The sequence below is a fragment of the Gracilinanus agilis genome, chromosome 2, assembly GCF_016433145.1.
Source record: "Gracilinanus agilis isolate LMUSP501 chromosome 2, AgileGrace, whole genome shotgun sequence".
In the NCBI taxonomy this organism is placed as follows: domain Eukaryota; kingdom Metazoa; phylum Chordata; class Mammalia; order Didelphimorphia; family Didelphidae; genus Gracilinanus; species Gracilinanus agilis.
This window is the reverse complement of record NC_058131.1, coordinates 571,748,601-571,768,035: the sequence shown is the minus strand read 5'-3', so window position 1 is coordinate 571,768,035 and position 19,435 is coordinate 571,748,601. Positions and strand designations below refer to the sequence as shown.

Here is a 19,435-nt window from a genome sequence, read left to right as displayed (position 1 = left end):
GGAATTGTGATGGATCATTGTATTGATGAGGGTTATTAAATCTTTCACAGTTGATTACCCTTTTAATGTATACATTGTCCTTCTGGTTCCACTCATTTCACTTTGAATTGTTCTTATAAGTCTTCCCAGATTTTTCTGAAACCATTCCTTTGATCATTTCTTTCAGTATAATAGAATTCCATCACATTCATATGCCATAACTTAATCAACTATTCCCCAATAGGCTTCTCCTCAGTTTCCAATTCTTTGCCACCACAAAAAGAGTTGCTTTAAATATTTTTGTACATATGAGTTCTTTTCCTTTTTCTTTAATTTTATCTCATAGCAATATTGCTGGGTCAGAAGGTTGGCAAAATTTAATAGCCTTTGAACATAGTTCCAAATTGTTCTCCAGAATGATTGGACTAATTCACAGCTTCCTCAAAAGTGCATTACTTGACTGATTTTATCAACCTCCTCTCCAACATTTGTCATTTACCTTTTCTGTCACCTTAGCTAGTCTGATTGGTGTGGGATGCTATCTCAGAATTGTTTTAATTTGAATTTCTCTAATTATTAGTGATTTAGAGCATGTTTTCATATGATCATCAATAATTTTTATTTCCTTCTCTAAATATTGCCTGCTCAGATCCTTTGATCATTTAATTTAAATGGGGAATGGCTCCTATTTGTTATAAATTTTGTTCAGATTGCTTTGTATTTGAGAAATGAAACCTCTAACAGAACTTTTATGTAATCAGAATTATCTATTTTGCCTCCTACGAAACTCTGTCTCTTGTTTCATCATGAACTCTTCCTCTATCCACAGATCTGATAGATGGTTCTTTTCCATGCTTCCCTAATTGGCTTATCATAATTGCCCTTTATGTCCAAATCATATACTTATTTTGGGCTTGTTTTGGTAAATGATATCAGATGTTGGTCTATGTCTAGTTTCTGTCATGCTATTTTACAGTTTTCACATCATTTTTATTATATTGGCTCAGCCTACCCATGAGCCCTTACTCCAGTTAGCTAGCTTGTTTTTATAGGTATGAAATGTTTTGTATTTATGTTCATATGATTCCTGTATATGACTTGCAAGTAGTATTTTATATTGTCTACAATTATTTTAAATGGAATTTCTGTTTTTTTTTTCTCTTTTTGCTGGGTTTTGTTAGTAATATATGGAAATGATGATGATTTGTATGAGTTTATTTGATATACTACAGCTTTGTTAAAGTTAATTATTATTATTATTATTATTTTAAACCTTACCTTCTGTCTTAGAATTAAGGTAGAATAGTGGTAAGGGCTAGGCAATGGGGGTGAAGTGATTTGGCCAGGGGCACACGGCTAGGAAGAGTCTGAGGCTAGATTTGAACCTGGGACCTTCCATCTCTAGACCTAGCTCTCAGTCCATTGAGCCACCCAGCTACCCCCTAAAGTTAATTATTTTGACTAGTTTTTTTAGTTGACTCACTAGACTTCTCAAAGCATATCATCATATTATCTGCAAAAAGTGATCGTTTTGTTTTCTTATTGCCTGTATGTATTTTTTCTTATTGTTATAACTACACATATATAGCATACATTTAATACATTATTAAATATTAATGATGATAATGGATATTCTTGTTTCACCTCTGACCTTCTAGGAAAGGCTTCTAGTTTATCCCTGTTACAGATAATTCTTGCTCTTGGTTTTGGGTAGATAACTTATCATTTTAAGAAAAGCTCCATTTAGTCCTATGCTTTCTGGTGTTTTTAATAGGAATAAGTGTTGTATTTTGTTAAAAGCCTTTTCCATATCTATTGAGGTGATATTTTTATGGTCAGTGATGTTTACATTTAACAAGCTCCATATTCTTGGTATATATCCAGCATGGTTATAGTATATAATCTTTGTGCTATATCGTTGTGATCTCCTTGATAGTATATTATTTAAAAATTTTTTATTAATAATTCATTAGGGAAATTAGGTCTATGGTTTTCTTTGTTTTTACTTTCCCTGATTATTTATCAAATCCATATTTGTGTTATAGAGGGAATTTGGTAGGATTCCTTCTTTACCTATTTTTTCCAAACAGCTTATAGAGTATTGAAATTAATTGCTTTTTAAATATTTGGTAGATTCCACTTGTAAATCCATCTGGTCCTGGGTATTTTTTTCTTAGAGAGCTCATTTATGGTTTTATTCAATTTATTTTTCTAAAATTAGATTATTCTAGTATTCTATTTCCTCTTCTGTTAATATGGGCAATTTATTTTTTTTTTTGTAAATATTCATCCATTGCATTTAGATTGTCAGTTTTATTGGCACGTGGTTGGGAAAAATAGCTTACAAACAGTATTTTTTAAGATAGAAAAAGAAGAGGCAAAATCAACACAATAGATCAGTACATTGGAGAAGTAAAAAAATATGCTTTGTGTAATACCTATAGACCTCGATTTCCACGAAGAGCTGGATTGGTGGGAGTATTCTTTCAAATCTCTTCATTTGAATCATAGTTGTTCTTTATAATCTTGCTAAATTAACTTTTCTTTCTTATGTATGATATTGCTCTTTACATTTATATTATAGTTGTGTATACTGTTTTCTTGGCCTTGCTTACTTTGTAGATCTTTCTGTCTCTGTAGTCATCATATTCTTATTTCTTTCAGTAATATTCCATTATATTTATGTAACACAATTTACTTAATCATTCTCTTGCTTGATGGATACCTAATTTGTTTCCATTTCTTTGTGTTCACAAGAAGTGTTGCTTTAAATATTTTAGTGTTATAATAGGGACTTTCTTCTTATCAATAGTGTCCTTAGGGTATAAACTCAAGTCAACGGATATGGACAATGTAAACATTTTATCTAAATAATTCCAAATTACTTTCCAAAATGATTGTACTATTTCACAGTTCTACAAACAATGTATTAGTATGCCCATTATCCCATAGCCCGTCCATCATTTACCATTATCATTTTTTTCATCTTAGCCAGTTTTCAGGATGCAAGGGGAAACTTCAGAGTTTTTATTTGTGTTCTTAATATTTGTGATTCGGAGCATTTTTTTTTTGATGGGATCCTGAATACTTTGTAATTCTTCTTTTGAGAATTTATTTTCTATATATGTATGTATGTATGTGTGTGTGTGTGTGTGTGTGTATATATATATATATGTATATATATATATATAATTTATTCTTTTGACCACTTATCTCTTGGGGAATGCCTAATTTCTTCTTCCCCCCCTTTTTTTATCCTTACTTTCTTCTTAGAATCAATACTATATATTGGTTCCAATGAAACAGTGGTAAGGGGGTAGGCAATGGGAGTTAATTGATTTGCCCAGGGTCACACAGGTAAGAGGTATCTGAGGTCAGATTTGAACCCAGGACCCCCTGACTCCAGACCTGGCTTTAAATCTGATGAGCCACCTAGCTGCCTCCTAATTGATTCTTTATCCTGTTCTCCAAAATGTCTGTTCCAAACCCTTTCTTCTTTCTCCAAGGCTCCAATAGCATATGCTTCACATGAATATCCTCTCTAACTTCAGCCCTTGCCTTGTATTTTACCAAAAATCAAACAAACAAAAAACCTAGGATATTTGTTGAGACCACCTCTTCTCTTTATCTCATTTTACAGCCCCTTGATGGATCCTTTTTTGTGTTCTCCTTTATTTGAATCCCAATCTCAAATAAAATTAGCCTAGCCCCTTTACTACATTCTCTACTAGACTGGCCCTTTATCATCCTCTCTCATTCTAATCTTCAGTCTTTCTCCATCTTCTGTTTTTTTCCATGCTGCTTATAAACATACCAGTGTCTTCCCGACCCTTAAGTTAAAAAAGAAAAGCAGCCTCCTTTTCCTGTCATCCTTGATCTCCCTTCCTCTTCTTAAGCCACACTCCTTGAAAAAGTAAGTATTTACTATCTCTATTTCCTTTCCTCCCACTGTTTTTAACTCTTTGCAATCTGATTTCCAACCTCCCCATCATTCACCTGAAATTGCTCTTTATGGAGTTATCAGTGACTTCTTAATTACCAAATCAAATGATTTCTTTTCCACTTTCATTCTTCTTGACCTCTAAGCAGCATTTGGCAACTCCATCTAGGTAGAAAATTTTGTATTGAGTTTTCATAAAGTGCCCTCTCTTCATTTTCCTGCCTCTCCAGAGCTCCTTTTCCATTTATGATTCATTATCCCATTTCATTCCCCCTAGTTTTGTCCCAAGTGCTCTTCTTTTTCCATACCTTCTCACTTGATCACTTCATTAGCTCCCCTGTCTTTAGTTATCTCCATATAGATGACTTCCAGATCTACTTCACTCTTGCATAACCAACTGCCTATTGGACATGTCCACCTGGATATTCTATAAGCATCTGAAACTCAAAATGTCCAAAACTGAATTTGTCTCTTCCCCCCCCCCCCCCCCAAAAAAAAAAAAACCTCATCCTTCCTCCAAACTTCCTTAGTAACTGTGGAGGGCATGCCAGTCTTTCCAGTCACTCAGGTTGAAAACCTTAGTGTCATTCTCCACACCCCACTCTCATGCTGCATCCCTACATATCTAACCAGTTGCCAAGTACTATTTGGATCTCGACAACATCTCTTACAGATGACTCCTTTCCACTCCCTCCTTTCCACTCACAAAGTCACCACTCTAGTTTGGGCTTTCATCGTCTTTCACCTGTACTGTTGCAATTCATAAAACCTTATTGACCAAGAGCTGAAGCATATTTTTTTCTCACTCTACTAAAGTATTTCCATGGTTATTTGCTCGATCCCAACATAGTTAATACCATATGAGAATTGTGGGAGAATCTAATGTAAATTTGTTAATAACTTGTTGTCAAATGTATAATAGTCAATAAGTTATTTTCTATGATTAAAAAACCGTTTTTAACTTGTATACTTCTACAATAGCATTTAAAGGTTTTCAGAGTGCTTCTTTACAATATCTCTATCAAATATATATTTTAGGTATTCTTCCCGTTTTTTTTAGAAGAGGAAATTGTGGTTCAGAGAAGTTAAGGGGCTTACCCATGATGATATAGCTGTTAAGGGTTTTAAAGCAATCAAGTCTCCTGACTCAAGTCAAGTACTCTATTCTGCCACACTACCTCAGGGGCTGTATTCTTTTAAAGTTCCTTCCCATTTCAGTCAGTCAGTGAGCACTTATTAAGCACCTGCTGCATGCCAGGCACTGTACTAACTGCTGAAGATACAGACATTGGAATAGTTCTTGCCTTCAAGGAGCTTATGGTCTATTAGGGGAGGAGGAATCTAAGTTGTTCATTTTATCTTTTCAGCAGTCCTGTAAATTAAGGTGTTATTCCCTATTTTACCAGTGATTCCAGGAAGCTGCAATTCAAAGATATTAAAAAGTGACTTGATGAGGTTCATGTGGCAAGTCCATAAGTGTTGATCCTTGAGTCTATGTCATGCAGTTGGGTCTGGTGTTCTTTCCATTGCACGACATTGACCCTTTCATGGCTTTAAGACTACTTTCACAGCCAAACATACCTGAAAAACCAGGTAGCATGATTCTTCATAACAGTTCTCACCTTTTAAAATGGCATGGCCATTGGCAAAAAGGGGTGATTATGGACAAGGCAGGTGACAGAGACTGGAGAAACCATTAATTGTCAGGGTACACATCCTGGCAGGTAGTGGATATCTCAGGCTGGTCTGAGATTTTCTGCTGCTCAGCTAATCCAAACTGTAGGAAATCAGAACAGTGAAGTTGGGATGAGCAGCGAGGCAGAGATTGGGGGATTAACTAGGAATAGGAGAGCAGACTGACATGATCTGAGATTACCAGAGGTCTGAATGGCATTAAAGAAGGAACAGAACAAAAATGTATCAGTGGTAGTAGCAGAGAAAGGTTTAAGGTGAACCTGGTAACAGAGATAGCCACAGAAGTTTGTGTGTCTTTCTAGTTTTAAGTGGGATCTCTTCCCTGAATTGAGACTAGGAAGTTTTAAAAACAAAAATAAAAGATCAAATATCTGGCTTTAGAGAGGCATATGGGCCAGTGGGAGCACAGATAGTTTTTTGGTTGTTTTTTTTTAAACCCTTACCTACTAGCTTAGAATCAATTCTGTATGTTGGTTCCAAGACAGAAGAGTGGTAAGGACTAAGCAGTGGGGGTTAAGTGCCTTGTTCAGGGTCATACAGCTAGGAAGTGTCGGAGGCCAGTTGTGAATTCAGGACCTCCTATCTCTGGGCCTGGCTTTCAATTCACTGAGCCACCTAGCTGTCCCCTGCTAGAATCTGTCCCCTCTCTAGAATCCCTTAATAATGGTCCCTGAGGTTACCACTTTCCTGATTAGACCTAGGATAGTTCATAAAATCTTATTCAAGATGATAATAATGTTTCTGTCTCTCCTCCATCCCCCTCTGTCTAAAACAGCCAGAAAGACTCCAGGGAACTCACTACTCTGTACAGTCGGACATCTGGAGCATGGGGCTGTCTTTGGTAGAGATGGCAATTGGACGATATCCCATTCCACCACCGGACTCCAAGGAGCTAGAACTGATGTTTGGCTGTCCAATGGAGGGAGATGCTGCTGAGACGTCACCACGACCAAGAACTCCTGGGAGGCCCCTCAGTTGTAAGTTTTCCAGAAAGATTTACCAGCTCAGAATTAGGGAATCTCTAACTGGCTCTAGCTTTATGCAGACAACTCAAATCAGCCAATATACTACATACTTCTTATGTGCCAGGTGCCATTGAAGCCACTACAAAGACAGTAATTGAGAGACAAAGATAAATGTTATGGTTTCTATCATATCAGGTCTTAAGGAGGATCACAGTGTTAGAGCTGGAAGGGACCTTGAAAAACATTTAATCCAGTCTCTTGATTTATGAGAGCATGAGGCAGGATGGCAAAGCAGAATGTGCCTGAGAACACAACAGCTATATCATCTTGGGCAAGCCATTTAATTTCTTTGAGCCTCAGTTTCTTCGTTTGTAAAATGAAGATAATAATACTTGCTGTAACTACTTTATAGGATGATGATGAAATAAAAGTCCAGAGAGGTAACTTTCCCAAGGTAATGGTAGTAAAAGCAGTAGAATGAGGATTTTCCCTAGGTTCACTGACTCTAAATCTAATCCTTAGGGTCCTCAGGCATGTGCCAAGACTGGGAGAACCAGACTGTGGTAAGAGGATATGCAGTCACCAGACAGCAATTCCAGAATATGGGATAGGTTGCTAGGAGAATCTGTATGAAGCACTATATCATAGCTTATAATATTTTTCCATAGATCACAATCTTGTGAAATGAACCTGATATTAAGGAAGGTGCTGTCTCAGTTAGAAGCTTCTTCATTTTCTTTTTTAACTTTGAATCAATACTATATATTGATTTTATGGTAAAAAAAAGTGGTAAGGGCTAGGCAATGGGGATTAAGTGACTTGCCCAGGGTCACACAGCTAGGAAATGTCTTGAGGCCAGATTTGAAACCAAGACCTCCCATCTTCAGACCTGGCTCTCTATTGACTGAGTCACCTAGGTGTCCCTTCTTCAATTAATTTTTGCCAAACCAGGAACAAATCCCAGGGTTATGCTCAGATTTCCCAGTATGATGGCATTGACATAATCCCTGCCTTTAGGAGGGCAGTCGTTCGTGAACCCCACGAAGGATTGTATGTGGCTGGAACAGGGATAAAGAGGTGGCATTTGAGACTAGTTTCCCAAGCAGTTGGCCATGAGCCTCTACATCTGGGGAGAATGGTTCTCTGCTTGAGAACTAGGGAAAGCTATTGTCCTACACTGTCTTCAGTCCACTGTATTCTTTCCTTTACATAGTCCTTCCCTTGCTGTGTCCCCCTGTCACACACACACAGACCTTCTTGCCTGGATAGCATCCTTTCCTTGAGACAAGTATGCTCTATACTCTAGTCTTTGTCATTGTTTTCATAGTCAAGAGGGGCATCCCCCAAGGAGATTTATCACATGTAATAAAGCAACTTCTGTCGAAAACTCATTTTTCTCTTTCTAAAATTTGTAGCTTATGGAATGGATAGCCGGCCACCTATGGCAATTTTTGAGCTGCTGGATTACATAGTCAATGAGGTAAATACAGCATGATTTCCTAAATCTGGGAGTTTGGGGAAATGGGGGCAAAGAACAAAATAACTCCTGGGTAAATAAGTGAGCTGTTCAGATTTCTGGGCAGGCCAGAGTTCTTCTACTCAACAATATTGGTTTGGTCCAAGAATAATGATTTTGGAACTAATTAGACTCTTTGAAAAGAAATTCTAGAATCCTTTCCAAATAGGCAGCTTTTGGAACATCTAGTAAATAACTAGTAGTATCTTATAAATCATAGACCATCTGGAGTGAATTTAAACCATCTAGTCCAAACTCTTCCTAGGGATTCCCAGTGTGGTTCTCAAGGCCACACAGCTGAACCAAGAGTAAAAGCCAAGTCTCTCAACTGGAAGCCCAATGCTTTCGGCACTGTCCCACTAGCCTCCAGGCAGGAGGGCCTTAGGTATTCACTCCATAAGGACTAAATAGCTAGAGTGGGGCCCAATTATGAAGACCCAAAGTGTCAGTAAGACTTTCTACTTGGTCCAGTAGTGTCAGATATTGTGCAAGAAAGGGAACTTGAATCTCAGATCTCTGGTTTGTGCTTTCTTTCTTTCTTTTGGCCATTCCTTTGTCACTTAGATGAAAGAGTACAGTTCGTGACAACTGCTCTTTGTTCTATGTACCTGCCCTTCTGAGCTGGGTTTCATGCCCAACCTTGGTTTGGATTTATTCATTGGCTCTAGTCATTTCTTTCTCCTCCTGGCTAATAATCATGCTCTCGTTGTAGTGACACTGTATTTCATTATAGGCTGAACTGTGTGTTTAGCAATAGATACACATTAAAATACACTTACTTTGTATCTCCTGACTCTGAGCCTGTAGTGGCTGTGAACTCATTTGTCACCATGACAACACTGATGCATTCTCCCTCCCATCCCCCTGTTCCATTTGGTTTATTTAACCATAAGCACTGGACCTGGTGGACATTCTGGGAAGGAAAAAAAAGGAACAAAACAATTGTGTTTCTGTTTTGAATCTCATGATATTATCTTCCAGTCCTGAGTTATTGATTAGAACAGGGCCGTCCTTTTCCCTTATGTCTAGGAGGTTGCTTCTACACTGAGCTTCTGTTGGGCCTCAGGAAATGCAACTCATGAGCTGACTCGTGAATCTCTGGATAATTGAATTCTGGGGAGAATTCCTTAGTGCCTCAACTTTTCCTCTTTTCAAGTCCTAACTGAGCTGTTACCAGGACTGATATGACTTTCACAAGATTAATGCCTTTAAAAAAAAAAAGATAAATAATACAGTGAAAATTCAGCTAAACAGAACACTTACCCAGCTAAAACTATGGATTCATATGCTAAACTCTGAGTAGAGAGAGATAAGTTAGAATGGAATATGTTGTATCAGGTACTTTTTAGAAAACAACTCTCTGGGTAGTGTCTGCAGCCTAATCCTTTCTATCCCCATCTGTATCCACAGACCTGGGCAATGGTGGGGATGCCTCTTCCTAAGGATTCCCCATAGCATCGGAAGACACATATCACAGAGCTGTGCTGTGGTTGGAAGTTATCGGTCATAGTAGAGCAATAAGGAGCAAACTAGTTTTCTGTTTTACTTGCCTGAAGGTTCACTTACAGCTTCCTTCCCCTTAGCTTGCTGAGCATGTTTTACTGTAAATGCCTTATGTCTGCTGAGCCTGTACAATATTTCATATTTTTATTCTCCTGGCAGAAATGCAAACAAGCAATTAAGTGATCAAAAGTTAGGTAATATAGGAGGAAAAAAGGATGAAAACAAAGGACCTGGTTAATCCTGTCTGAATAATATACTTCTTACTAACTGTGAACTGTCACTCTTTCAATCTTTTTTAAAAATGAGTGCCCACTGTGATTCCTCTCTGTTCCTAGTTTCACAAAGCAATAAAAGAAATAGTGTCGGGTAGTGGAAAAAAATTTGGAGTAGAGAGACATCTAGGTCTTGCCTAGATATATTATCAGCCACATGATTATGGATGAGTTGATCTCTCTGAGATTTATTTTTTCTTCTCAATCAGGAAACACTGATTCATTCATTTCAGTCATGTCTGACTTTTAAAATCCCAATTTGGGGATTTCTCGGCAAAGGTCCTAGAATGATTTTCTGTTTCCTTCTCCAGCTTATTTTACAGATGAGGAAACTGAGCCAAAGGGTTACATGACTTGGCCAGGGTCACATTGCTAATAAGTATTTGAGATACCCAATGGAATTGCTTGTCAGCTCCAGGAGAGGGAAGGGAAGTGGGAGTGGGGATCATGAACCATGTAACCATGGGGAAATATTCTAAATTAAAAAAAAAAAAAACTAGGAAAAAAAATAAGTATTTGAGATCTGATTTGAACTCAAGAAGATGAGTCTTTTCAAACTCTAGGCCAGGTATTCTAGTCACTGTGCCACCCTGCTATTTCCTTTCTTCAAATTACTCCCATTATTTTCCAGCCACAGTGGCCCACTAGCTGTTCCCTGAACTAAATATTTCAGCTCCTTTTTTTGGCCTCCTCTTCACCATCTTTCAGTATCCTTGTCTTTCCTCAAGGCTAATCTATCTCAGGCACCACCTCTTGGGAAAAGCTTGTTGTGCTGATTCTCTCTAGTTATCATTCTCACTCTCCTCAAATGTCATTTTGGATCCTCTAGTTAAATATAAGTTCCTTGAAGAAAGGGACTGTTTTGCTTTCATCTTTGTATTCCCAGCACCTTATGTGGTCAATAGTCAGTAAACATCTGTTAAGCATTAAATGGGAGGCATGCACATAAGAAGAAAAGACAGTCCCTGCCCTCCTGCAGCTTACCACCTTAATGGAAAAGACATTTCACAAAAGGAAGGATGGTGGGTAGGGGGCTTTGAGAACAATTCATTGCCCTCTAATCAGAGGAGAGAGGCAATTGAAGAGGCTGGGAAGGTATTGAGAATCAAAATGGAATCTGTTTCCAAGATGAGCTTATCCTGGAGACAGGCATTGTGTTCCTGCAGTAGAAATAAAGTAGAGTAGCTGATGGAAAATGAATTTGTTATTACATAAATGTTTGTTGAAATGAGTTAGCTGAATTTCATTTTTCACCATAAAAGTGCTTTTTGCCATTTTTGTGAGCTTTACTCTCAAATAGTCTTCAGTATTCCTCTCTGCATTATTTTAGAAGTGAGCTTGTTCTTGAAGTATTATTGTTGCCCTTGACCACCATGTTTCTCCATGTCAAGTCTTAGCTCAGTAGTTTGATGGCTGGCATAGTTTTGGTTTAGCCTCGTTGTTATAGTGACTGTGTTGCATCCGTTAAACATTTCTAAGAAATCATAATGTTCTTACATTCCATTCTTCTTTTTTTAGAGACTGTAGCTTGTTCAGACAGGTTGTATTGAAGCTGCTATAGTCTGCCCACCATTATCTTCTTGGTATTATCTTTGTATTTGGAATTTACTTTTACCTTTGCCATAATTAGTTGATCTGAAAGCATGTAAATAATTCTGAAATAAATGTTGAACCTATACCTGGTTGTTCCCTTTTCTTTAAAGATAAAAGTAGTGGGCAGCTGGGTGACTCAGTGGATTGAGAGCCAGACCTAGAGACGGGAGGTCCTAGGTAAATATCTGGCCTCAGACACTTCCCAGCTGTGTGACCCTGGGCAAGTCACTTAACCCCCATTGCCTAACCCTTATGGCTCTTCTGCCTTAGAACCAATACAGAGTATTGACTCTAAAATGGAAGGTAAGGGTTTAAAAAAAAGATAAAAGTAGTTTCATTTTTATTAGGGGTCAGTTATAATTGCTCTGGGCTTCCAAGTCCTGCAAAAATGACTCTTTACAAAAGTATTCTTTATATACAGGCATAACATTTCTGAGTAATCTTCAAACCTCTTTCATTTCTTGATCCTGATCTATATTTTCCAACTCATCCTCCGGATTCCTATTTTCAAATTAAAGTCACCAAGGATGAAATATTTATGTTTTACTTGAGTGATCTTATCAGATACTCCATGGAATTTCTGTGCTTCTCCATCCTTTGAAATAATCAGTCAATAATCATTTGTAACCTTTAATCAGCTTCATGATGATGATTTTGTTTTCTTATGTTCATTATGAGCCCTAAAATGAAATGACTGATGGGTGTCCTATTATTATGTTCCTGATTGCCTTGGTTCAAACAATGAATATCAGCTGTCTTAGTTTTCTAAAGAGAAACTATAAACTTTCCTCTCAGGTTAGGTACATTTTCTTTATGTCTTCTGGTTTCTTTAATAATAGCAATGTTAAGGTGATTATAGTCCTATTTGTACAGTAGCATGTGGACTTATCCAAGCATCATAGACATATCCTAGCATCATGAGAGCTGGAAGGGAAGTTAGCTAGAGTCCAGTTTATTTTACAAATGAGGAAAATGAGCACCAGATTCACACAGTTACTAACTGTCTGAAGCTGGATTCCAACTGAAGTCTTCCTGACTCCCAAGCCTTAATACTCTATCTAGTATATCATACTCTTTGCTGAGTATTGGACAAAGATGTTTTCAGTAGCTTGCTCTTTGTATTTAAGGATTAAGTGATTCTTAGCAACTTCTGCTTCCTTTTTTCTGCTACTTTATCAATCATTATCATAATATGTATTTTGCATTTTTGTCCATCTTGTCTGTTGCTATGACCAAATAAGGTTATAGTAATTATCTGGTGAGAGGACTTATTTAAACCAGTCTTTGAACAGAAGAGACCTAATTTGTTGCCACACCTGTACTAATCCTTTTCATCTTGCAGACTCTATGAGGGCAGGTTCTCTTGCATAACCTTAGACACCCCAAAGCCACTTGTGTGCCACCATGAGGTGTTAGAGTAAGATTATTGCAGTAATTTCATATGTATGGAAAGTGGTAAATGAATGGTTCACTGGAGAAAGGAAGCATTTGAGTTGGAGTAGTTGTAGAAGACTTCATGGAGTGTGTCTTAAGCTAGATTTTGAAGAATGGGCAGGTTATGGATTAGGTAGAAAAGAAAGGAGGGAAAGGCATTTTAGAGAATAGAAAAGAGCAATATGGACCAGTCTGACCATAGAAATTGCAAGAGAAAAGACTAAAAGGCAGGTTGGGGCCACATAGTTGAACTTAATTGGATGTAACTAGAAATTTTAGGAAATGTGAAAAAGAAAATTCTCCTTTTTCTTGGCTTTTGGTGGGGGAAAATGGCCTAGGGCAGTAATGGCAAACCTGTGGCCAAACACTAAAAAGCACTCTTTATGGGCATGTATGCAGTTGTGTTGTCCCTCTCCCCCTCAACCCCCAAGTTCATTACTAGAAAGGCAGAAGGATTCCAGTGGAGCTGCTCCTCTCCACTGTGCTTGATGACGTTTTTTTTCACATCCTCTGCCCAGCAGCCAATGGGAGCTCACAGGGGATAAGGTGGGTGGTTCATAGGTGGCAGAGCTGGAGAGGAACAGAACACTCAGGCCACTCCCCTCCCCCTCTACACTCATTGAGGGCATGTCTTACTTCACCTGCCCCTCCATCCAGCAGCCCAATGAAAGCTCTCTCTCCCTTCCCTGTGTGGGGTAAGGAGGGGCAAGGCATATGGTAGGGTATACCTTGCTATGTCTGATAATAAGATTTTAGTCCTGATTGTACATGTGGGAAGAGACAGTAAAATTCTTGCCTCATTTTGATAATTTTTAATAGTGGGCAAGGATCTTATCTGAACATGATAATCTCCATGGAGACCAGGGAAGTCTCTTTCCCTGTAATGACCTCTCTTCTAGGGTGTTTAAGTAGCATTCTTCTAAATTGTTTCCCTCATAGTTTTAATGTTTGCTTGCTTTTTTGTTTATATTAAATAACTATGCCCCCTTCCCAAGCAAATATACATTTTTAGGTAACTTTCTGACTTATATGGTAAGAACCAATCAAGAGGATTTAGCTCTTTTTCTGTCAATGATTACCAAAATATGTCAAAATTACCATAAATTATACTGCTAAACCACATATGGAGTGGGAGGGGAGGTGCCAGATTACAACACAATGGACAATCTTAGCAACTATATATCTTAGGAACTAGAGAGCCTGGATTTCTCTCTGTCCTGCTTTTGTATTAATAGCTAAGGGGCAAGCCTGCCCCAAAGCAGGGGGGTGGAAAACATATTTTGGTAAGGACCAACCTGTGGGAGGGATCAGTGACCACTCTGGAGAGTTAGATTTCTTGTCATATGTCTTTCAGCCTCCTCCAAAGCTGCCCAGTGGAGTCTTCAGTCTGGAATTTCAAGATTTTGTGAATAAATGGTAAGTTGGCATCTTATTCTTAGGAAGTATATCCTAAAGAATTTGGCTTTTTATATTGGACTATACTCCCTTATAGGATTTCCAGATTTGACTCTTCTGGTGGTAAGCCACCATGGCCTTTCCCCCTTAACATATTTGATTATTCTTCTGTGTGTTCCTGATCCAAGACTTTTATGTGTCATGGGTTCCAGTGACATTGCAGTGAGCTTAATAATTTATTCTTTGTGGGTTAATTTCATAGAGATAGCAATAATTTTCATTTGCTTTTCTTTTAAGCCTAATAAAAAATCCAGCTGAGAGAGCTGATTTGAAGCAACTTATGGTAAGTAAAATCTTACTAGATTTCTCACTAATACTGTTATTACCGATAAGGAAATGTAGTACCAAGGCAAATTGCATTGTGTGCCTCTTGCCCAATATTTGGAATTGGGTGGAATTTAAATTAAACTATCTTTTAAGGTCGTTGCCAAAGGTTAATATGAAACCTGAGAGGTAATCTCATGTACTTTCTAGTGATGGTGGGCAGTTTTATAGTACATGTGTAAACTTCATCTTTTTTTAAGGCCAGTTCACTCATAGCTATAGTCATCTCTCTTCACTTCCCTGAGCCATTACCTTACCAGTAGGAGTGAGTGGGAGATTTCATTAAGCTTGAACAAGCCCAATTTATTATCTTTACCAGTATATTCCTTTTGAATTTTATTTTTCTAGATTAAAAAATATTTTTATTCTGAATTTAACAATCACCAAGTAAAAGGAACACAGTTCTATGTACATTTTTGAACAAGGGAAGGCAATACATGAAACTGTTAATCTCTAGTACATAGAGTTTGCTTTTCTCTTAAAGTATGTAATCAGTTCAACATGTATCTTTCAGATCTGTCCTGCTTAAATGCAATGTTCTCATTTGGGAGATACATCTCTGTATCTCTTTTCCATCCCACCTTCTCCCCTCTTTAAATAAAAGAAAGGGAAAAAAGTCTTTGTAACAAATATTTGTGGTTAAAACAAATTCTCACATTTCCTTGCCCCCAAATGAATGTCTTATAATGCAACTTGAATCCATCACCTCTCTGTCAGGGAATGGGTATCGTTCTTTATTAATAATCTTTTGGAATCATGGTGGGTTGTTACACTGATCAAAGTTGCTAAGTCTTTCCAAATTGTTTGTATTTTCAATGCTTGTTAATTGTATAAATTGTCATGGCTGCGGAACTCCCTCACTGCATCAGTTCCTACAAATCTTCTCAGATCTCTCAGAAACCATCTCTTTCATCATTTATTATGGTACAGAAATATTTTGTTACATTCATAGTTTTTTCAGCCATTCCTCAATTCATAGACATCCTCTGAACTTCCATGTCTTTACTGTATGTATTTTTACACATATCAAACCTTATTTTTTAATGTTGTTCTGATGTTGTTTCCTCTCTGAATTTTCTCACATATAGGTTCATGCCTTTATCAAGAGGTCTGATGCCGAGGAAGTTGATTTTGCAGGTTGGCTCTGCTCCACCATAGGCCTTAACCAGCCTAGCACACCAACTCATGCTGCTGGCATCTAAAGTGTTTATTTGGGAAGCTGGAGAAAGGCAGCTCCCTCACCCCATTGTGCAAAATGATACTACCTTAGATCCTATTTCTCATGCTTGTCTCTGTTCAGATGTGCATTTTATCCTGTGAAGAAGAATGAAGAACATAGCATGTGCCAAATTCTGTTCCTATTTTGTTTTGTTTTGTTAATTATGATTACTCTCTTGAGTGGATTGGCTTTGCGTTGGGGGCTTCTTATTTGTGCTAATAACCCCCCAAAGTGTGCGATATTGAGTTAGTGAAACTTTTTGTCTACAGTGGATAGTCTTTTGCACTGCTGCTTTCTCTCAGCCTTGGCTGGCTGACCTTGTGATTTTTTTTTTTTTTTGCCGGGGGGGAGGGGAGTTGGGTAGGGGGAATCTTTTGACACTTGGTGGTACTTCATTCTTGCCGGGCTTTACCTCTTTTCCTAAAAGTGGGAGGAGCCTTGCAATGTCCTTCACAAGCAGTGCATGGGAAGCATGCTTTTGCTGCTATGAAAACAAGCATTAGAAAGTGGATGTCACGGTGTTGTAATTTTTTTGCTTTCTGTGTAGAATCCAGCTGTTTTCACTTAAATCAAGTCAGAGCCCCGCACTGCCATAATAGCCAGGGCTTCATCAGTCTACTTACTGTGAGGACTTAGAGACTTGTGGCTATATTTCTATATTTATTTTTTAAATATTCTTTATGGGATATTCAGAGTTGTTTGGTGGTATACGTCTCTTAACTTTTGACTGATATTTCTAAAATAGTGTGTGTGTGGGAGGGTTGGATGTCACCAACGGATCAAGTCATTAAAGTTCATCAGATTTAACTTCCTCCTAATCCAATTACAGAATATATTGTAAGACAACTGTGTGTATAGTGCCTAAAAAATTGTATGGAGATCCTTTTAACCATTTTATTTTCAAACGTTTAACAAATCTAATCTCTTATTCTAATAAATATATCATCAAGTTTAAAAGAAAGAGTTGAAAAGTAGTGTCATTTCTGCATTAATTATCCCAGGTGGTATTTTTATTGTTCTACAGGAAAATGGTCATTTTGGTTTCTGAAACCTTATGATGAGCCTTTTTATGTGAGAAGGTAGGTGAAAATAGAAACGAGAAACAGCTTGCAGCTTGATGCTTTTGGATGCCTTCCTGTCATTTTATACTTCTAGAAGCCACATCAAATATGAGTGCAACAATGTTCAAAATCTCTCTCACCATGCACCCTTGTCTATAAATAAGCATCTTCCAAGAACTTTCTTCTTGAAATAAAGGGATCATATTTGTTCTTCCCACCCTCTTGCTTTTCATTCAATTCAATTTTGTTTTCAATTCCAAATTCTTTCCTCCCCTCCCAACCTATTGAAAAGAAAAAACAAAATCCATTACGATGTGTATAGTCAATTTTTCACATTAGCTATGTACCAAAAGTAAAAAGAAAGATTCTTGTGCACTTTTGAATCCACCATCTTTTTGGAGGCAGATGGACTCATCATGAGTCCTTTGAAATTGTGGTGGGTCAGTTGTATTGATTAGAGTTGATGATTATCTCTGTAATACGGTCCTAATTATATATGTTTTTTCTGGTTGAGTTCACAAGTCTTCCAGGTTTTCCTGAAACCATTCCCCTTCATCATTTCTTACAGTACAGTATTCCATCACAAGCATATATAATTTGTTCAGCCATTCCCCAATTGCTTTTACAATTAATTAATTTTAATTAAATCTTTAAACCATTAAATTAATAATTAAATTTCAATAATTAATTTTATAATTATGTTCCCCGATTACCATTCTCTTAGTTTCTGTCCCAACAAAAAGAGCTACTATATTTTTGTACATATGGGCCCTTTTCCTCTTTCACTGAGCTCTTTAGACCTAATTGAATCACTGGGTCAAAGGGTATGAATAATTTAATGGCATTTGGCCATAGTTCAAAATTATTGTCCAAATGGTTGGACTAGGTCACAACTCCAGTGTTCCCTCCAGCATGTTATTTTCCTTTTTTGTCATCTTAGCCAATCTGATGCCCACCCATTTCTTTTCAAAAGATAAGAGTAATGGTCTGGGGAAAAAAAAAAAGTCAAGACAAATCCAAAGGGTCTTGGGAATCTAACTTTTCATAGCCTTCAATTTTTTTTCAATGTTTGGTGGTGTGGTGGTTCAGTTTTATCCCTTTTATTTTCTCATTAAATTGAAGTTGTTCCAGAATAATCAGATAGATGTTTTAAGTTTAAGCCTTTTGTATCTGCTCCTTACTCCCATTGCACTTTTATTGGGGATTACCAATTTAAGGAAGGAGACAGATATTTTTGAATTAACAAAAACTTTCCTCATTTACTGGCATCTATAGAGGACTGATTTCTCTATAGCACTTTGGGAACAGTCATATAAAATGACTGTTGGGATTGGTTTCCAAAACAGAGTGCTTGTGGCATTAAAAGATTGTAGCTTGTGTTTTGTGCTAATGCTATTCCCAGGTGAGCAAGCTGAATTTTATATTAATCAGTACTCTAAGTCACCAAAAGACAAATAAGTTCTTTCCTATTTGTTCCCTTTTAAAGTTTAATGATTCTTTGAATGGTTAAGTTTGGGCTTTTACTGCGTGTAAACTTAAAAGATATTGCCTTAAGTTCCTCCCTTAGTTTGTCCTTTGGAAGAGCAAGACTGCATAGCCAATAAAAACATATGGCAAAGGGGACTTTTGTTTTATCAGATGAAAAAAAAAAACATCCTGGGAAATAACTTCTGGTATGCTGATCCTTGACCCACTCACTAGATGCCAGAATGAGAACATGAATGAGATTTTTTGTGATCTGGTTAAAAAAAGGACAAACATCCCTGGCTTAAATTTCTTGCTTTATTTTAGAAAAGGTAAAATAATTATCTCTAACAGTACTATGGTAATATCCCCTTGATCAGATTGAGTATTCTGGTCAGTTTTTAGGTTTCATAACTGGAACAATTCATATCATAAATCCTTGTCTACCTTCACTGCTGCTGTAGACTGGCAGCTATCACCGTACTTGTGTTTCAGATAGCACCGAAGCACTGGTCAGGTTTCTGAGTTTCAGACCTGATGAAAGTATTTTGTTTTCTTTAGTCACACTTAGTGCAACTAAGAACAATTATACCAAGTACTTCTCTATGTTGCAGTCTTCCTCTAGTTTGGATTCCCATATACCGACATTCAGAATTTACTCAAACTTTTCTGTCCTGGAAATTACTGATGATGCCATATTAACTAAAGTGAATAGAAAATCATTTATGAAGTGAGCATTAAGTGTTTTCAAAGAAATATGTTTGGTCCATTTTCCTATGAGAGTATTTTTAGTGGAATAAAGATGATTTTTCAATTGTATACATGGTCGTTTTTTGGAAGAGTCTTAAAACTGCACGAGAATACCTGTTGTATTTTCTGTGTTTGAGGGAGCTAGATTTTGCTACATGTGCTGTGCAGATCTGAATTACTAAATTAACTACATCTTGTATGAGAAGGGAAAGAGCAAAGAAATGAATCTTGACCACAAATGAGAAGTTTTAACATGTTCTATTTC

General features: G+C 37.3%; 1 protein-coding gene across 1 annotated transcript in view; it reads left to right on the top strand.

The window, feature by feature from the left end:
• Positions 1 to 17,161, top strand: part of MAP2K1 (mitogen-activated protein kinase kinase 1) — a 108,988-nt gene extending 91,827 nt beyond the window's left edge. Inside the window, exons 7-11 of the mRNA XM_044665336.1 lie at positions 6,390 to 6,591; positions 7,995 to 8,059; positions 14,252 to 14,313; positions 14,590 to 14,635; positions 15,765 to 17,161. Coding sequence (XP_044521271.1) covers positions 6,390 to 6,591; positions 7,995 to 8,059; positions 14,252 to 14,313; positions 14,590 to 14,635; positions 15,765 to 15,878 — 489 coding nt within the window. The 3' untranslated portion in view covers positions 15,879 to 17,161. The remainder of the gene's footprint in view (positions 1 to 6,389; positions 6,592 to 7,994; positions 8,060 to 14,251; positions 14,314 to 14,589; positions 14,636 to 15,764) is intronic.
• The last annotated feature ends 2,274 nt before the right edge of the window (positions 17,162 to 19,435 follow it).